The sequence below is a fragment of the Heliangelus exortis genome, chromosome 2 (genome assembly GCF_036169615.1).
Source record: "Heliangelus exortis chromosome 2, bHelExo1.hap1, whole genome shotgun sequence".
Lineage (NCBI taxonomy): Eukaryota > Metazoa > Chordata > Aves > Apodiformes > Trochilidae > Heliangelus > Heliangelus exortis.
In genome coordinates this window covers 37,740,792-37,755,257 of record NC_092423.1, presented here as the reverse complement: position 1 = coordinate 37,755,257, position 14,466 = coordinate 37,740,792, and the positions used below count along the sequence as shown (strand labels likewise).

The 14,466-nt window shown below is 42.1% G+C and overlaps 2 protein-coding genes across 4 annotated transcripts in view; both read left to right on the top strand.

Moving 5' to 3' along the window:
- The window catches only part of PLEKHA8 (pleckstrin homology domain containing A8), a 171,851-nt gene that overhangs the window by 61,817 nt on the left and 95,568 nt on the right, over nucleotides 1-14,466 (top strand). The gene's annotated exons all lie outside the window — the stretch shown is intronic.
- WIPF3 (WAS/WASL interacting protein family member 3) overlaps nucleotides 1-14,466 on the top strand; it is a 38,853-nt gene that overhangs the window by 19,280 nt on the left and 5,107 nt on the right. For 2 of the 3 annotated variants that reach the window (XM_071735608.1, XM_071735609.1), the window contains exons 3-5: nucleotides 10,649-10,781; nucleotides 11,425-11,553; nucleotides 13,051-13,812. In XM_071735608.1, coding sequence (XP_071591709.1) covers nucleotides 10,649-10,781; nucleotides 11,425-11,553; nucleotides 13,051-13,812 — 1,024 coding nt within the window. Of the gene's footprint in view, nucleotides 1-8,229; nucleotides 8,386-10,648; nucleotides 10,782-11,424; nucleotides 11,554-13,050; nucleotides 13,813-14,466 lie in introns of those variants that run through there. The other variant, XM_071735611.1, reaches the window with a different exon arrangement.

Genomic DNA, 14,466 nt, shown 5'->3' with positions numbered 1-14,466 from the left:
TTTATTAAAATTTTACATGAGTGGGGAGGAAGATGAGATTTAGTACTTCTCCATGAAATCCCTAGGTCAGGAGATACTAAATTACAGTAAAACATAGCACAGCAACGAGAGTGCTTGGCAGTGTTGCTGATGTCTGGCCATCACACAGGCTGTGCTTAAATACATGGGTAAAGTGCAGCTGATGTTTTTGAGAATGCTTTGCTCCAGCAAAAATAAAGGAACTGATTTAAAGTGCCTTAATAGTGTAACACATCTCACACCAGGCTGCTTTCATAAAGTGAGAGGCAATTGTGCAGAAAAAAAAAAAAAAAAAAAGCTGTATACTTGTGTGCTTTATTTGACTTAACTTTCAGATAGTGGGAAATGTAGGATTGCATAGCTGTGGCATCTGTGCTCTCTGTAGCCATCTACTTTTGTAGTCAACACATACAGAAAGGATACGTGGGAGCTATGAAAGCTGGGGAAGATGTAAAGAAAACGTGAACACGAGGTGGGCACTGCTCCATGTGTTTTACCTGGACAGGTACAGGAGCATGTACTGGATGTATTCATATGTGCTTGTCTTCTCAATTTTTTTTACATGAGCTCTCTTAGGTCACCATTTTTAATGTAGACAGGTGGCAAGTTCTGGTTTTCAGGTTTCTTTGTGCTGTTGTGTGTTGTACATTTTGTCTGAATGGAATGAGAAGCATTTAAATGTCTTTTTCTTATTCTTGCTGTCTGTTTTTCATCTGGGTATTTTGGCTTATAAAAGTATCAAAATTACAGCCCGTTGCTGAGTACCAGCTATAAATTACCAAACTCAGGTACTAGATGCAGCCTAGTTGCAGGGAGTTCATAGGTTAATTTACCATTCTAATCACCAGGTAATATTGCCCTGAAAAAACAAGTACCCCATCTGTAGTGTATGCCGTGGCTATGTATTAAATTCCATCTGTCAATTAATATTACAGTCATAGCCTTTTAATTAAAAAACCCCACAGAATTACTTTGATGCTTGAGTTGAACCTCCCTGTGTTGCTGGGAAGTGACATAACAAGAAATGTTGGTTTCTTACTGTTCTTCTACCCTGGGCAGATCATAATTTTCATAGATGCTCGAAGGCATTTTAGAACAATCGGTAGCTACACAGGTAGCAGGGAAGGACAAATGGCTTTGCATTCTTTGGACAGGGTGAGACTGCATTGTGATGCATTTAGGTTGTCACAAGTTGAGTATTTTGTTATCACTACTCATAATAGCTCTTGACACTCTGGGCACCCTGCTATAGTGGACAGAAAAAATGAGCACAGATAGTGTCACCAGCTCCCAAGGTAGCATTTTCAATTTGGTGTTTTCATTGCAATGCCAGGGCCGAAGGTTTTCTTGCATATAGAAGAATTTTCACTGATGTTTTCATTGATGCAGAGGAGATCTTGGGAATTCAAATCCAAAAAAACCCCTTGGAAATTAGAGGTGAAGTTCAAAATTATTTTTTAAAGCCAGTCTCAGGGTATTTTTGGTATCTGACTTGTGATTTTCTGAACTGCTGGGAAACACTTTTAAAATAGTTTTGATTTTATACTGCTTCTATTTTGGTGACTTCTGCTACTGCATATTTTCTTTTAGTGAAAGAACAGCTAGAACTTATATTTAAAATGCAGATGTCAGAAAGTTAAATACCCACAAAAATGCTTGGTGGGTCAGCAGGTATAAATCATCATATTGATTCTCTTGCATTTTTGTATTCAGGTACAGAAATTTAGCAACCCACACTGGAAAACTTGAAGTACACCCTGGTTAATAAGCCCAGTGCTTCATCTGTAACAGCAGTAATTGCACCTTTAAGGGTACGAGACTTTACATTGTCTGCTGGAGTAGTGCTAGCATAAGATTAAGAGGGTTTTACAGGGCAGCATTGATTGGTCGTGGTGTTTAAAAAGAGCACTGGGATATAGATTTAGAAGAGAGTAACTCCTACTTAAGCTTTTCTTTTTTTCCTTTTCTTTTTCTTTTTTTTTTTCCATCTTTTGTTCCCTGCTGTTGTGTCTGCGGGTACACTTCAAGCAGGTAGGTGCTAGAGCAGAGCAGGCTCTGTGCTCTGCGAGCACTGAAACACCTCATTATTTGGGACTAATGCCAGGACAAGGCGGTGGCTAAAACACTGGGAAGAAATCTGTAACAACTTTTGCACAGCCCTTCCCTTGCTAGAAGTTGAGGGACGAGGCCAGTGTGGACACAGCCTATCTCAGTACACACATTGCACGATGACCTTTTCAACCCAGCGAGTTCCGACTACAGAACTTTGTGCGATGGAGGCTGAGATCATGGTTAATCATTAGTGAGCTGGGTGTAGATGGAATTGTGAAATGCTGGGCCTGTCATTCTCTTGAAACAATGACTTCATTAGCTGCCAGGAAGCTATTTGGCAGGTCCCCTTATGTGAAGTCCCACAGAAAAAATGTTGGCTGGAGAGTGACCCCCCCTCGCATGGGAAGTGTTGGAGGCTCAGCTTGCTAGAAGGCTGTGAGAGATTGCTGTATTGACCCAGGTAGACCAAGTGCCAAGAACTAATTAGTTTCCTCCTATGCTACACAGAAGAAATACAAGAAGTGGCTCTGATCTTGTGATTGACTGTGCAGGTGGAGTCTTGTGCCACAGTGAGGTTTCCCATAATTAAGAAGCTTTAAATCAGAGTTCTGAATAGACAAACCAAACCTCCCACATACCAGATCTTGCAAGCTTTTTTATAAATGAACATTTAAAATCCTTAAAATAAATTTTTAAAAGTCACATGCTTTGCTGTTGAGACTTGTATTTTTCCTTAACTTGGAAGGGGAAATTTTTTATTTTTTGCATTTGAGAGTGCATGAGTGAAACCACACCTGCTGCATATTTGAAGTAAATGCAAGAAAGATGTTAATGTTTTTCTCTGTTCTACTGTATTGCTTGTGACCTGATAGGAACTAGGTTTATTTTATTATTATAATAAACTCTTGTCTTTTGTTGCAATTGCATTTCTTAGAATGTTCCTAGGGGAGACTACAGCTGCCTACTTGAGAATTCTTTATAAAAGTAATGCTCTTGCCTGTTGGGCAAACTGCTGCTTCTGGAAATTTAAAATCATGAATTCCTAATATGATTCTAATCTAGTAATAGTGGACTGATCTTGGGAAAACAAGTTCCTCTGGCATTTCAGATTTCATGTTGGGCTACAAATGAATAGATGACATTTGCTACCTGTGTTATGTCAAGGAAGACATATTGGTAGCTTACACTGAGATTTCTGGTCATCTTCCATATTGTACCTTATCCCTAAACAACCTCATTCTTTTAATGTGACATTGTAGTTTGTTTGAATGTTCTGACATCTTACTGTAAGTTGCTTTTTTTTTTTTTTTTTCTTGTCAGTTCTGCTTTTGCAGTCTTTTAAAGGTTTAATTCATGTAAATACATTTAACCTGACAGGATTCCTTACAGGAATCTTCTTATGGAATAGTTGTGGTCAGCAGCTTGGAGTTAAGTGGAAGGATGTTATGGAGCAAGCTGCTCCCTAGCAGGTCTCCCCTGTTCTTAATCCACTTTTTTTTTCATCAGCAGTGTTCCCAGAGGGGTACTTTAGCAGAATGTTGCCCCTCACAGCCCCATGGTCTTTGTCTGTGCAGTTCAAGACTTGTGAGCACAATACCTTGTGCCTGGCTTTCCTTCAAGGGAGGAGGAGTTTTGTGGCTGGATAGCAACCCAGTCATCATCTCTCCCTCCATGCTCTCCTGCTTGGAGAGCCTTGCTATGCCATATGGGTGGTGAGAACACTCATCATCCTTCCTTGTATGATTTACCAACCCCAAACAAGCTGTGTTTTTCTCTTTATATTCTTAGCCATCTCTGGCATGACGCACACACAGCATTACACAGCTTAGCTTCCCCTTTATTGGCCTCTCTCATGAAAAATATGTATTTGCCTACACCAGATTGCCAGCTATAGGAATAATATTTGGGTCTTCGTGTTATATTTCTAGTTGCTCAGGGTCTGACTTAGTGCTTTGCATGTCCTTGTATTAAGGTTTAAATATTTCAGCTGTATCTCCTAGTTGATAACACCATTTCTTAGGCCAGACTTGGCACTCCCATGTTTGTGACTGTGTTACCTATGCAGTTATTGCTGGTTTCGCCCTCTCTGCTGGTTTTAATTGCCCATTGCTATATTTGTAGACTTTTGCCTTTGCATTTCTCAGTTTAAGTTTGGTCTCTGAATCATCACAGAAAGTTAAGGGTTGGAAGGGACCTCAAAAGATCGAGTCCAACCCCCCTGCCAGAGCAGGGTCACCTACAGGTCACATAGGAATGCATCCAGGCAGGTTCTGAATGTCTCCAGAGAAGGAAACTCCTTCCAATCATGTCAGCTGGATGCCAGAGAAGGCCAGAACTGGCCTAGGAACTCCTGTTTTCATGAACGTGTGTCTCTGTGATCAGACATCCCTTATCTTAATGCTTTCTGTTCATCTTTATCTTGCTGCCATTTCTCTCCCCTTCCTTCAAGCCAAACCTGAGGTATTTCATGCTGCAATGGTGAAGATTCCTTGCCTCAGCCAATGTCTGTATAGGTTTGGCTGAGCATGGCATAAAAAATGATAAAAAAGCAAAGGTTTAATAAGGATTTTCCTCAAATTCTTCTTTTACTAAAATATACACCCTATATTCCTTCTGCCAGTATCTTGGGCTTCTTTGGTTGGTTGGTATGATTTGGGTTTTTTTTGGCGGGTGTTGTTAGGTTGGTTTTTTGCTGGTTGGTTTTGGTTTGGGTTTTGTTTTTTTTTTACTTTGGGGTTTTTTTTGGTTGGTTGTCTGGTTGTTTTTTGCAGGGGGGGAAATTTGACATGGGAGAGGAAGGGTGATTAACACCAGATTCACAGAAATAAACAAAGCTGTTGGTCAAAGAGAGAGTCCTCTTTCTGCCCATAATAAAATGCTGCATGTCAGTTTAATAGGTTTTTAATTTTATCAGTACTTGTCTCACCAAATAGATAGTTAAGGATAAGCTAAATGTATTTTTACTTCCTTTTTGGTTTACTTTTTTTATCTAGTTCAGATAAATAAATAATTTTTCTACCAAGCTGTATTTTCAATAATTCCTATAAAAACTAACCAGGAAAGGGAATCTACTGTGATTATGTAATTATACAATTAATTACATGTTAGAGCTATAATACTCCATACTATAAGTTCTCTGAAATAAAATAAAGTATAATGCCTTTGGATGGGATTGTGCTTTATTTTATCTTGCTTGTGGATTCTGCCTCTTACAGAGCAGGAGTACTGCAGTCCTCTTTTCCCATCAGCTGACGGGTTTATTCTGAAACAGGCCCACAACAGCCTGGCTACTGGCATTCTCCAGAGAGCTGGAGGTACATTTTTGCCATAATAGTCATGTTTATGAAGACCTACACTACTCTGAAGCATTCTTCAAATTCAGTAAAGAGCATATTTAAAAATCAGAGTAAATAGAACCCATTTATGGGACAATGTGTGCATCCACTGTGACCTGAACTACCTGCTCCATCCTTTTCTGTGTGCAAGGGTGCTCCTTAAAATCTGAAAGATAATAGTGAGTAGCTCCCTATAATTACTGCTACTATGAACTTTTACAAATGCCTGGTGCTTTCTGCATCTACTTCATTGTCGTATCTGAGCACGTACACCTCTTAAATATTTTAAATATCGTAGGAGCCCAGAGGGTAGGTCACTGTTCCCATCTGTCTTGCAAGATGTAATGTGACTTTCCCAAGGTGATGGAAGTATTGCAGCAGTAATGTACCCAGAAACAGAGCTCATTGGCATGGATTTCAGTCCATTGTCTTTAAAAAAGTCTCTCTAATCTTAACTGTCTAATAGAACACAGTTTCAGGTGTGAAAATTGTGATTATTCAAGGCCAAACCTCGTGTGGCCCATATATACAGTGTAGCCAGAGGTGTTCACCTCAACAGAATGAAAACTGGAAGAAATTGTTCCAAACCAGTGGCTACTTTCCATCTGGAAAGTGTGTTGCATGCCAGCAAGTAGCTCCGTGTAGGTCTCAATGTGTCATGCTTCATAAAAAGTGCTTTTGCCAGAGAGGATCCATCCTTGATCTGGAAACCAAGCAATCAATAATCAGCTGCCATCTGCAGCCCTTTGCTGCAGGGAATGCTCACTCTGTCTGCTTCCAGGCTTGATGCTTTCTGATCAGAGCTTGTCTGGCTGTGTCGTACATTAATTCACCAAATGCCTGTCTCTGCTGGATTAACAGACCCTGAATCCTCATCATCATTTCCTTGTAAAGGTTTGTGTTTAGTGCAGCCAGGTCACCCCTCAGACATACTTCAGGGCTGACTGACCAGACTGAGCTTCCTACAATTTGAACAGTTTCCTCCAGTTTTTTGAACACCACTTTGTCTCTTTCCTGTGCATATCCAGTTTTTGAACATCATTCTGAAGATCTGGATACCAGGACTGAACTTGTCATTCCATTTTTCTCACAATAATTTTTTTTCCTGAAAGGATAATGTGTATCAGAGGAGTATGCTAGCCCTCCTTGCTGCAGTATTCTAAGAGGCTTTCCTTTTAGAGTTATGGTCAGAACTGCTCATTTTCCATTTTCTATCTTTTTTTTTTTTTAATTTTTTTTTTTTTCCCTAGGCATGGAGGAACATGTTTTGGTTTGTGATTTGCACCTCAGGTGGCAGTGATCTGGATCTCTCTCTAATTGTGCTGTCCTCATTCATTTCTCTGCCATTCTAAGTTATCACCTGCAAATTTTGAAATGTTTATTTCCATCACTGATGATTTACACTCTACAACATCACTCTGAATGTTGTGGTTTAATGGAACTTTCCTGTTTACAGGTGCTTTGGAGATCTATCAGGTAGCCCAGACAGTGATTCTATACCTAACTGAATAGCATAGCTGAGGGTGTAATTTAGGACACTGAAGACAGAAATGGTGGAGTTTGGTGAGATGAAAAGGGAGATCTCTCATGTTCAGGCTGTTTACATGTGTGATTCGTTCTGATCTGTTTTTAGTATGTGTTGAATGTGCCATTATTTATGTCTGAAATAGTAGCAAAATAACCCAGTGGTTACTAAGGTAATGAGAACCCACTGTTCCCATACCAATTCATGTAAATAAAGTATGGAATTTAATTTCACTCTTTGTTACCTGAAGCAGCTCTGGCATCTGATGAAACAAATCATCTTCACATTCTTCTATGCTTCCCTTCTGATTTTCATTGAAATATTGAGATGTTTCTCTCCTTGTAAAAAAATGAGGCTGCCCTGCAGAGGGGGTGGTTGGAAGCAACCTAAGAATTACATTCTTTGTCTTGCAGCTGTTTTTTCCTCTGTGACTCAAAATGTATTTGTTTTCTTGCTTCTATTTCATGTGATTAAATCGAACATTTGACATCCCTGCTTTTATTTTCCTCTTGGTACACAACTTACATACTTAGTGTCTGTTGTGGTATATATTGCAGGCATAACATGAGTGTGATCATTAAAGAAAGGAAGCTTCTTTTCTTACTGTTTATCAAAAAGCAGTATGATAAAAAATAAAAATTAGCAAACGTTGTATACCAGTAGGAGAGTGGGTGAGACACTTACCTGCTGAAACAATTCTTTGTAAGCTTTGCATTGGCCTTGGGAATGCAGGCAGCAAACAAGAAATCAAAAAGGAGCTCTGCAACCAAGCAACACTACACCCCAGACCACCTTGACTTTGTAATGGAAAAAGATAATCCATATCAAGCTACTCAGCAGCTAATCAATCACCCGAGTCCACCAGGCTGGGCTTGGAAGATTGCATCTCTTACGTACACGAAGAGGAAGAAGAAACAGCTGGGGTGTGGGAAGGAGCTGTGCTGGAAGAGAGAGCATCTATCATAAGAGAAAGGCAGCTTGTTACACTGCATTATGGGCCTGCAGAATAGTGTTCCTGCTTTATTATTTTTTTTTTTTTTTTTTTTTATTCTACAGATTGTGAAGAAATTAGTATTTCAGCTATGTTAAAGTGATCCCAAGTCATGGGTCACTCACAAATATAAGTTGCTATGGGTAGGGTATTTTAGCATAATAGCTATTTTGATATCAAGAGTTTATATTCCAATAGCCTAGCTGCTCAGAGAAGTAGATGGGGGAGATGAAGTGGACAGCTGGCATAATATACAGACACTTGAACACGGAAATGAAAACACAGCTGCTGGATCTAATTTTAAACACAGGTCTTGATCAGATCCCTCTAGATCCTGGTTGTCCTGTTCCAGGAAAGCCATTAGTGGGAGGAGAGAGGAGTGAAGTTCAAGATACCAGCAAAAAAAAACTTTTGTGAGAAGGGGAGTCACCCTTGGTCCAATTATGGTATTTCCATTTTTCACAGTGAGTATTGTCAACTTTACAGGAAATATTGAGTGGAAAAGCAGGGTCAAACGCTGCCTACACAGAGCTTTTCTGGGGACTCCCTCTCCTGGAAGCGCAAGGGCGGGCAGCGCTGTTTTAAATTAGGAAACCATGAAACGAAGTGTTTGTTGTTCGGTTTTTTCGTTGTGTTTGTTTGTTTGGGGTTTGTTTATTTGTTTGTTTTCCTAATCATGATATATGGCTACCGTATCGGTCGCGAGATTATAATTCCGAGTTTTTACATCAGGTGTCAGGAATGCAGCGAGCATTGGCAGCGGTCTGGAGTGCTGGAGTGCCATCTAGTGGGACTATAGCTTTTTTTTTTTTTTTTTTTTTTTTAACAAGTACAAAAATAACCACAATACTGTACTGGTGTAATTCTTCATTTAGGACTTGCAAGTTAAACATTCTATTAACTCAGCAGTTGGTTAAGTATTTCCAAGCATCTGTTTTGCTTTCAGAATGCCATCAACACGTATGTTTTGTTTGTTTTGCTTTGTTTTAAAGTGTCACTATGCTGGTCTGCTTTATTGTGACTAAGACACTGAAATTAAGGGCTGTGGAAACATTTTAGTATTTGTTCTCTTTAGGAAGTTACTTACTCTATGGTCGTTTTCATTGGATGTGGAAACATGCAACACATTACTCCTCTGACATGAAGATTCCCTTTTGTTGGACCACTCTGTTAACCACATGATAGGTTTAGAAAGAACAGCCTTGCTGGTTTGTATCTGCTTCAGGAAAGAGAAATGTCCAAACTTCTTAAAGATCTGATTTTTTTTAAATGCCAGAAACTTTATGAAATAAGAGTAATGAATAAATTTTTGTTTTGTTTTATTACAAAACTTTGAATTACAAGCAGACTTTACATTTATTCTTTATTTATTTATAGCTTTGATGAAGCTAAAAAAGTTTTTAAAATATAATAGTATTCTTCTAAAGACAGTCTACTTAAACTGGTGTAATTGTCCAATACAGGGAGACAGTTTAGTTAGTAGTCACATCCAAATGTAAGTGCTGGGTGCTGTTAGCTGTCATCTTTCCTAGGGCGAAGTAGGTGAAGCAGAAAGATGATGTTTTTTTAAGGTGGTAAATAAAATCTTTGTTGTAAAGCAATGTAACTAGCAGGAAAAGAGCTAAAGAGAGAGGCAGTCAGAGCTGGAGTTGTGAGGCAGAGACCATACATGGCCAAGGAAGAGGTCAAATTTTATTTAAGCATGCCCCCTAATTTCCTTTCAATAGTATTAGCGTAGTTAGTATCAGATTAATACCAGATAATATCATAGAATCATAGAATTGGCTGGGTTGGAAGGGACCTCAGAGATCATCAAGTCCAACCCTTGATCCACTCCCGCTGCAGTTACCAGCCCATGGCACTGAGTGCCACATCCAGTCTCTTTTTAAATATCTCCAGGGATGGAGAATCCACCACTTCCCAGGGCAGCCCATTCCAATGTCTGATCACCCTCTCTGTAAAGAAATTCTTTCTAATGTCCCACCTAAACCTCCCCCGGCACAACTTGAGACCGTGCCCTCTTGTCTTGCTGAGAGTTGCCTGGGAAAAGAGACCAACCCCCACCTGGCTACAACCTCCTTTCAGGGAGCTGTAGAGAGTGATGAGGTGAAACTTCCAGCTTTCCTGCCTCCTATGTAACTGAATGCTGTTCTTGTTGGTTCAAGTGAAAGGCTTTGAAGTAACAGCTGCCAAGGATGGGTTATTTCATACAATCACAGAGTGGCTTAAGTTGGAAAGGACCTTAGAGAGCACCTACTCCAACCTCCCTGCCATGGGATGGGGTCCCTCTCAACTATATAAGGTTGCTCAAAGTCTCATCCAGCCTGGCCTTGAACACTTCTAGGGAGAGGGCATCCAAAACTTCTCTGGGCAATCTCTTCCAGAGTCTCACCACCCTCATACTAAAAACCTTCTTCCTAATATCCAATCTAAACCTATTCTCCCTGAGTTTCAATCCATTTCGCCTTGTGCTAGACACTCTTATGAAAAGTCCCTCTCCAACCTTCTTGTAGATTCCCTTCAGGGACTCAAAGGCAGCTGTAAGGTCCCCCAGGACTCTTCTTCAGACTGAACAGTTCCAGCTCCTTCAGCCTCTCCTTGTAGCAGAGGTGCTTCAGCCCCTGGATCATCTTTGCAGCCCTTTCAAATCTTCTGTCCCGTGTTTCCTTATGTGCCCTTTATCTGTTTTTGTCTGCACCTCCCATCTAATGTTCCTGTTGTCAACAGGCAAGTTCAGAGGTACCAAAACTGAGGAAGGAGGACCAAAAAGCACGAGATGCCCTGTTAGCTGATATCCAGCAGGGAACACGCTTAAGGAAAGTGACTCAAATCAATGACCGCAGTGCACCACAGATTGAAAGTAAGTATCTGCTCCTCAGTAAGGTCCCTCATGGAGCTTTGCCAAACCCCTACTTGGATAATTCTCAAAATGAAGGGCAGGTTTGAAGCTTAGCAAAGGTCTGCATCTTCGTATGGCTTTAGGATGTGGAGAGGGGCCACTTTCTAAACTTGCTTTAAGCACTCCATAGTAAGTCTGTAACTGGATATCAACCTAACAGGCATTATTTGTCAAAAAAAAAAAAAAAAAAAACAAACCATGAATGATGAAGTCATTGAGAGTTTCCCAATAAAATTATTCCTAAAAGCCAGAATTGCTTGCTCTGCCAGAAGAGTTGTTCTTTAATAAATAAAAAATAATAATTAAAAAAAAAGCAAAAAAAATCATGGAAGCATAAATGTAATGCATTCTAACACAATTTTTTACTGATGTCATTGTTGGCATGAAATTAAAAAGCACCAGAGGGTGCTGTGCTCCAAGAGATGGGTCAGAGAGTAATGGCAGCTCACTGCATTAGCAGCAACCTTCCTTGCCAACCCTGCCTAAAGAGGGGGAAGTCTGGCCTTGGCTATATTTGTTGGTCCTAAGTCTTGGCAGTCTGAGGGCAAGGAATAAATGACTTTCATACATCCTGGGGATCTTTGTAATTTTTTTTTTCTAACAGAACCCAAAGGAGCTAACAGAGATGGAGTTAATCCAGCTGCTAATAAAGGTGGCTCTCAGCAGCCTCTGGGAGGCTTATTTGCTGGTGGCTTTCCTGTTCTCAGACCAGCAGGCCAGAGGGATATGCCAGGTAAGGGCTTCATTTGTTTGACACAATAGCTGAGAGGAACTATGATTTGGGATGAAAAGTACTTCAGGGTTCACTATAATGTTTCTTTTTTTTTTTTTTTTTTTTTAAGAACCCTTAATTCATCTTGTGCCCATGGAAGGCTCAATTAATAATGTGCTTGAAATCATCTTTCTAGATCTCAGTTGCCTTATTAATTAAAATGTCAATAACAAGCTGTCTCTACATTGGGTAAAAAAGAGATTGAATAGATTGCACAAAGTTTTAATGGAGATTTTTAACATTAATTTAATAAAAATTGTTTATTTTGCCTCAAATACAGTATTGAAATCTTACCTTACCAACTTCAGCAGAAATGGCAAAGAATTCATTTTTCCTCCCCTTCATTAGCATGTATTTCTACGGAATGACGGGTTTGTGTGTTACTTCAAGGGCTCATACTGTAAAATTCTGCCCTCTGGATTTTATAAAGCATATCCTTGATCAAGCAAGGTAATTTACTGATCTGAAAAATAAGGCACTTGTCCCTTCATGAGGACAGGAGTAAGGTGCGTGTGAGAGCCCTGCTGCTGCTTTTGCTTCAAGAAATGCCAGCGTCAATGAGGAGGGACTTTGAGTTGTGCAGTGACCTCAGGAGCTGCTGGGCAGATGGTGCCTGCTCAGGCAGTACAGAGCAAAGCAGACATTTGCAGGGAAGGGCAGAACTTGGCTCTATCTGCAGGTTTTGTCATTTTCCTTGAAGGCAAGCTCAAAATGTGCAGTACTGCTTGTGACTGGGCTTCCTCACGCAGCTTCTAGTTGCACTAGCTAACTTGAGGTGTTCTAAAAACTATGACCATGCCTGTCAGACTATACTAATATAGAATAAGGTGCCTTTTTTGACATCTCACTTTGTGAAAAATCTTTTACTCAGGATAATATATTTTGTAAGTCTGAGTCTCTGCACACTTGCCGTTGGAAACATTTGAAGCTGTGCCTACCAGAAAGCCTTTGAGGCATTAAAAACATGGTTTTCTTTTACCTATGGGATAGAGATTTGTAAAATTTGTGTGATTTTTTTATTAAGTACTTAACTTCAAGGATGCAAGCGGATGTGTGTCAGCCTACTTGTGTTCTCTGCACTAGGACTCGATTCCTCCAAGCAGGTGGCTCATCCATGCTCAGTAGGCTGTGCTAGGCAGATGAGGCTGCCCTCCAGAAAAGCACTTTTTCCTCAAACTGTTTCATTTTGCAGAGACTGAGGAACAGGGAAGGGAGCAGGGTCTCTCAGCAGGTTGTCATATAACTAAGTGGAGTCCCTGGTGCCCACTGGAATATCTCGCCTCCCAAACCTTTCACACCCAGGAGCAAACTGTTGGGTTTGACATGTTTTGGTAAAATTAGTTTAATGGCTCAGGGTAACCACTGAGGAGGGGAAGGTGAAGAGTTTGCTCTTTGCACTTTTTTGTCTGATGGGCAGGAATGGATCCTGATGAGATCTGTGTGGTGCCTGTTTTTCAGCTGGGAGGGCTGGGCAGCTTCCTGGGGTCCGAGCAGCAGCTCCCAAGCCCTCAGCCCCACCGAATGGCAGCACTGCGAAGGCGAGCAGTGACCCAGCTGAAGGCCCAAGACCAGCAGTCCCACCAGAACCTCCCAGCACCTCCCGAACCGGAGCTGGCCCTGGCCCAAGTCGACCCAACCTGCCTGCCCCCCCTCCACCACCTCCTGCTTCCAACAAACCTTCCCTCACTTTCCCTCCTCCTCCCCCTCACCCCCCTCCAGCCGAACGCCCTCCCAAGGGGGTGTCCCCCAGCGCTCCTCTTCCACCCCCACTCCCCCCTCCTCAGGTGGACAAACCCCCCAAGTTTCAAGCAGGGCCTTCACACCCACCCCCACCACCACCCCCCCCTCCTCCTCCTCCTCCTCCTCTGCCCATCGTGCCCCCCTGTGGGTTTCCAGGCAGGACAAATGATTTCTCTCCTGCTGCTGCCGCTGCCTCTCCGCCTGAAGGAAGGGACTGTCCGCTTCCCACACCACCACCACCTCCTCCTCCTCCTCCACCACACACGCATCCCCTGACCTCCAACAGGCTCTCCTTCCCACCCTCCCCGGCCTTCAGCAGTGCTGACGTGCCCCCCCCGCTGCCCCCCAAGTCCCCCCACTTGCTGTCACAGCTCCATAAGCCAAGCAGCATCCAGTCCCTCCCGCTTCCTCCCACCCCCGGCCTCCCACAGCCCGCAGTCGTGATGGAGACCAGGAAGAAGAGACCCGGCCGAGGTGGAGGTGAGAGTGGGATGTTGGAAGAAAGGTGGTTTTTTTTCTCCCTTTGGCTGGTAGGGGAATTTGCACTGGTGGCTTGAGAGCTTGGAGGGGTGGGGATGAAGAGCACTGGTAGTAGGAGGGTGGAGTCCCTCTACACGTGGTCTAGAAAGAACACGTGTAGGTCACATGGTGTGTAATGGACACGTGAGGCAACAGGCTCCCGGCATTGGGATAGTCACACTCCATATAGTTTGTGATTTTGTAAAATTTGTAAAATTCTTTACGGAGAGGGTGATCAGGCATTGGAATGGGCTGCTCAGGGAGGTGCTGGATTCTCCGTGCCTGGAGGTTTTTAGGAAGAGACTGATGTGGCACTCAGTGCCATGGTCTGGTAACCACAGTGGCAGTGGGTCAAGAGTTGGACTTGATGATCTCAGAGGTCCTTTCCAACCCGTCTGATTCTGTGATTTTTGGATGCAGGGTGCTGCTCAGGGAGAGCAACATTTTAGTGCTGCAGGGCTTCTCACCTTTGTGTTGGCATTGATGTCTCCAGCAGCACAAGGGCTGAGCTCAGGCAGGGCAGCAGAGTGCACAATACAGGGGCTGCCCAACTTGCAGCTGCTCAGGTGCCAGCCTACTCATGACATCCCTCTACAGCTGTACCCTTGTGGTCTG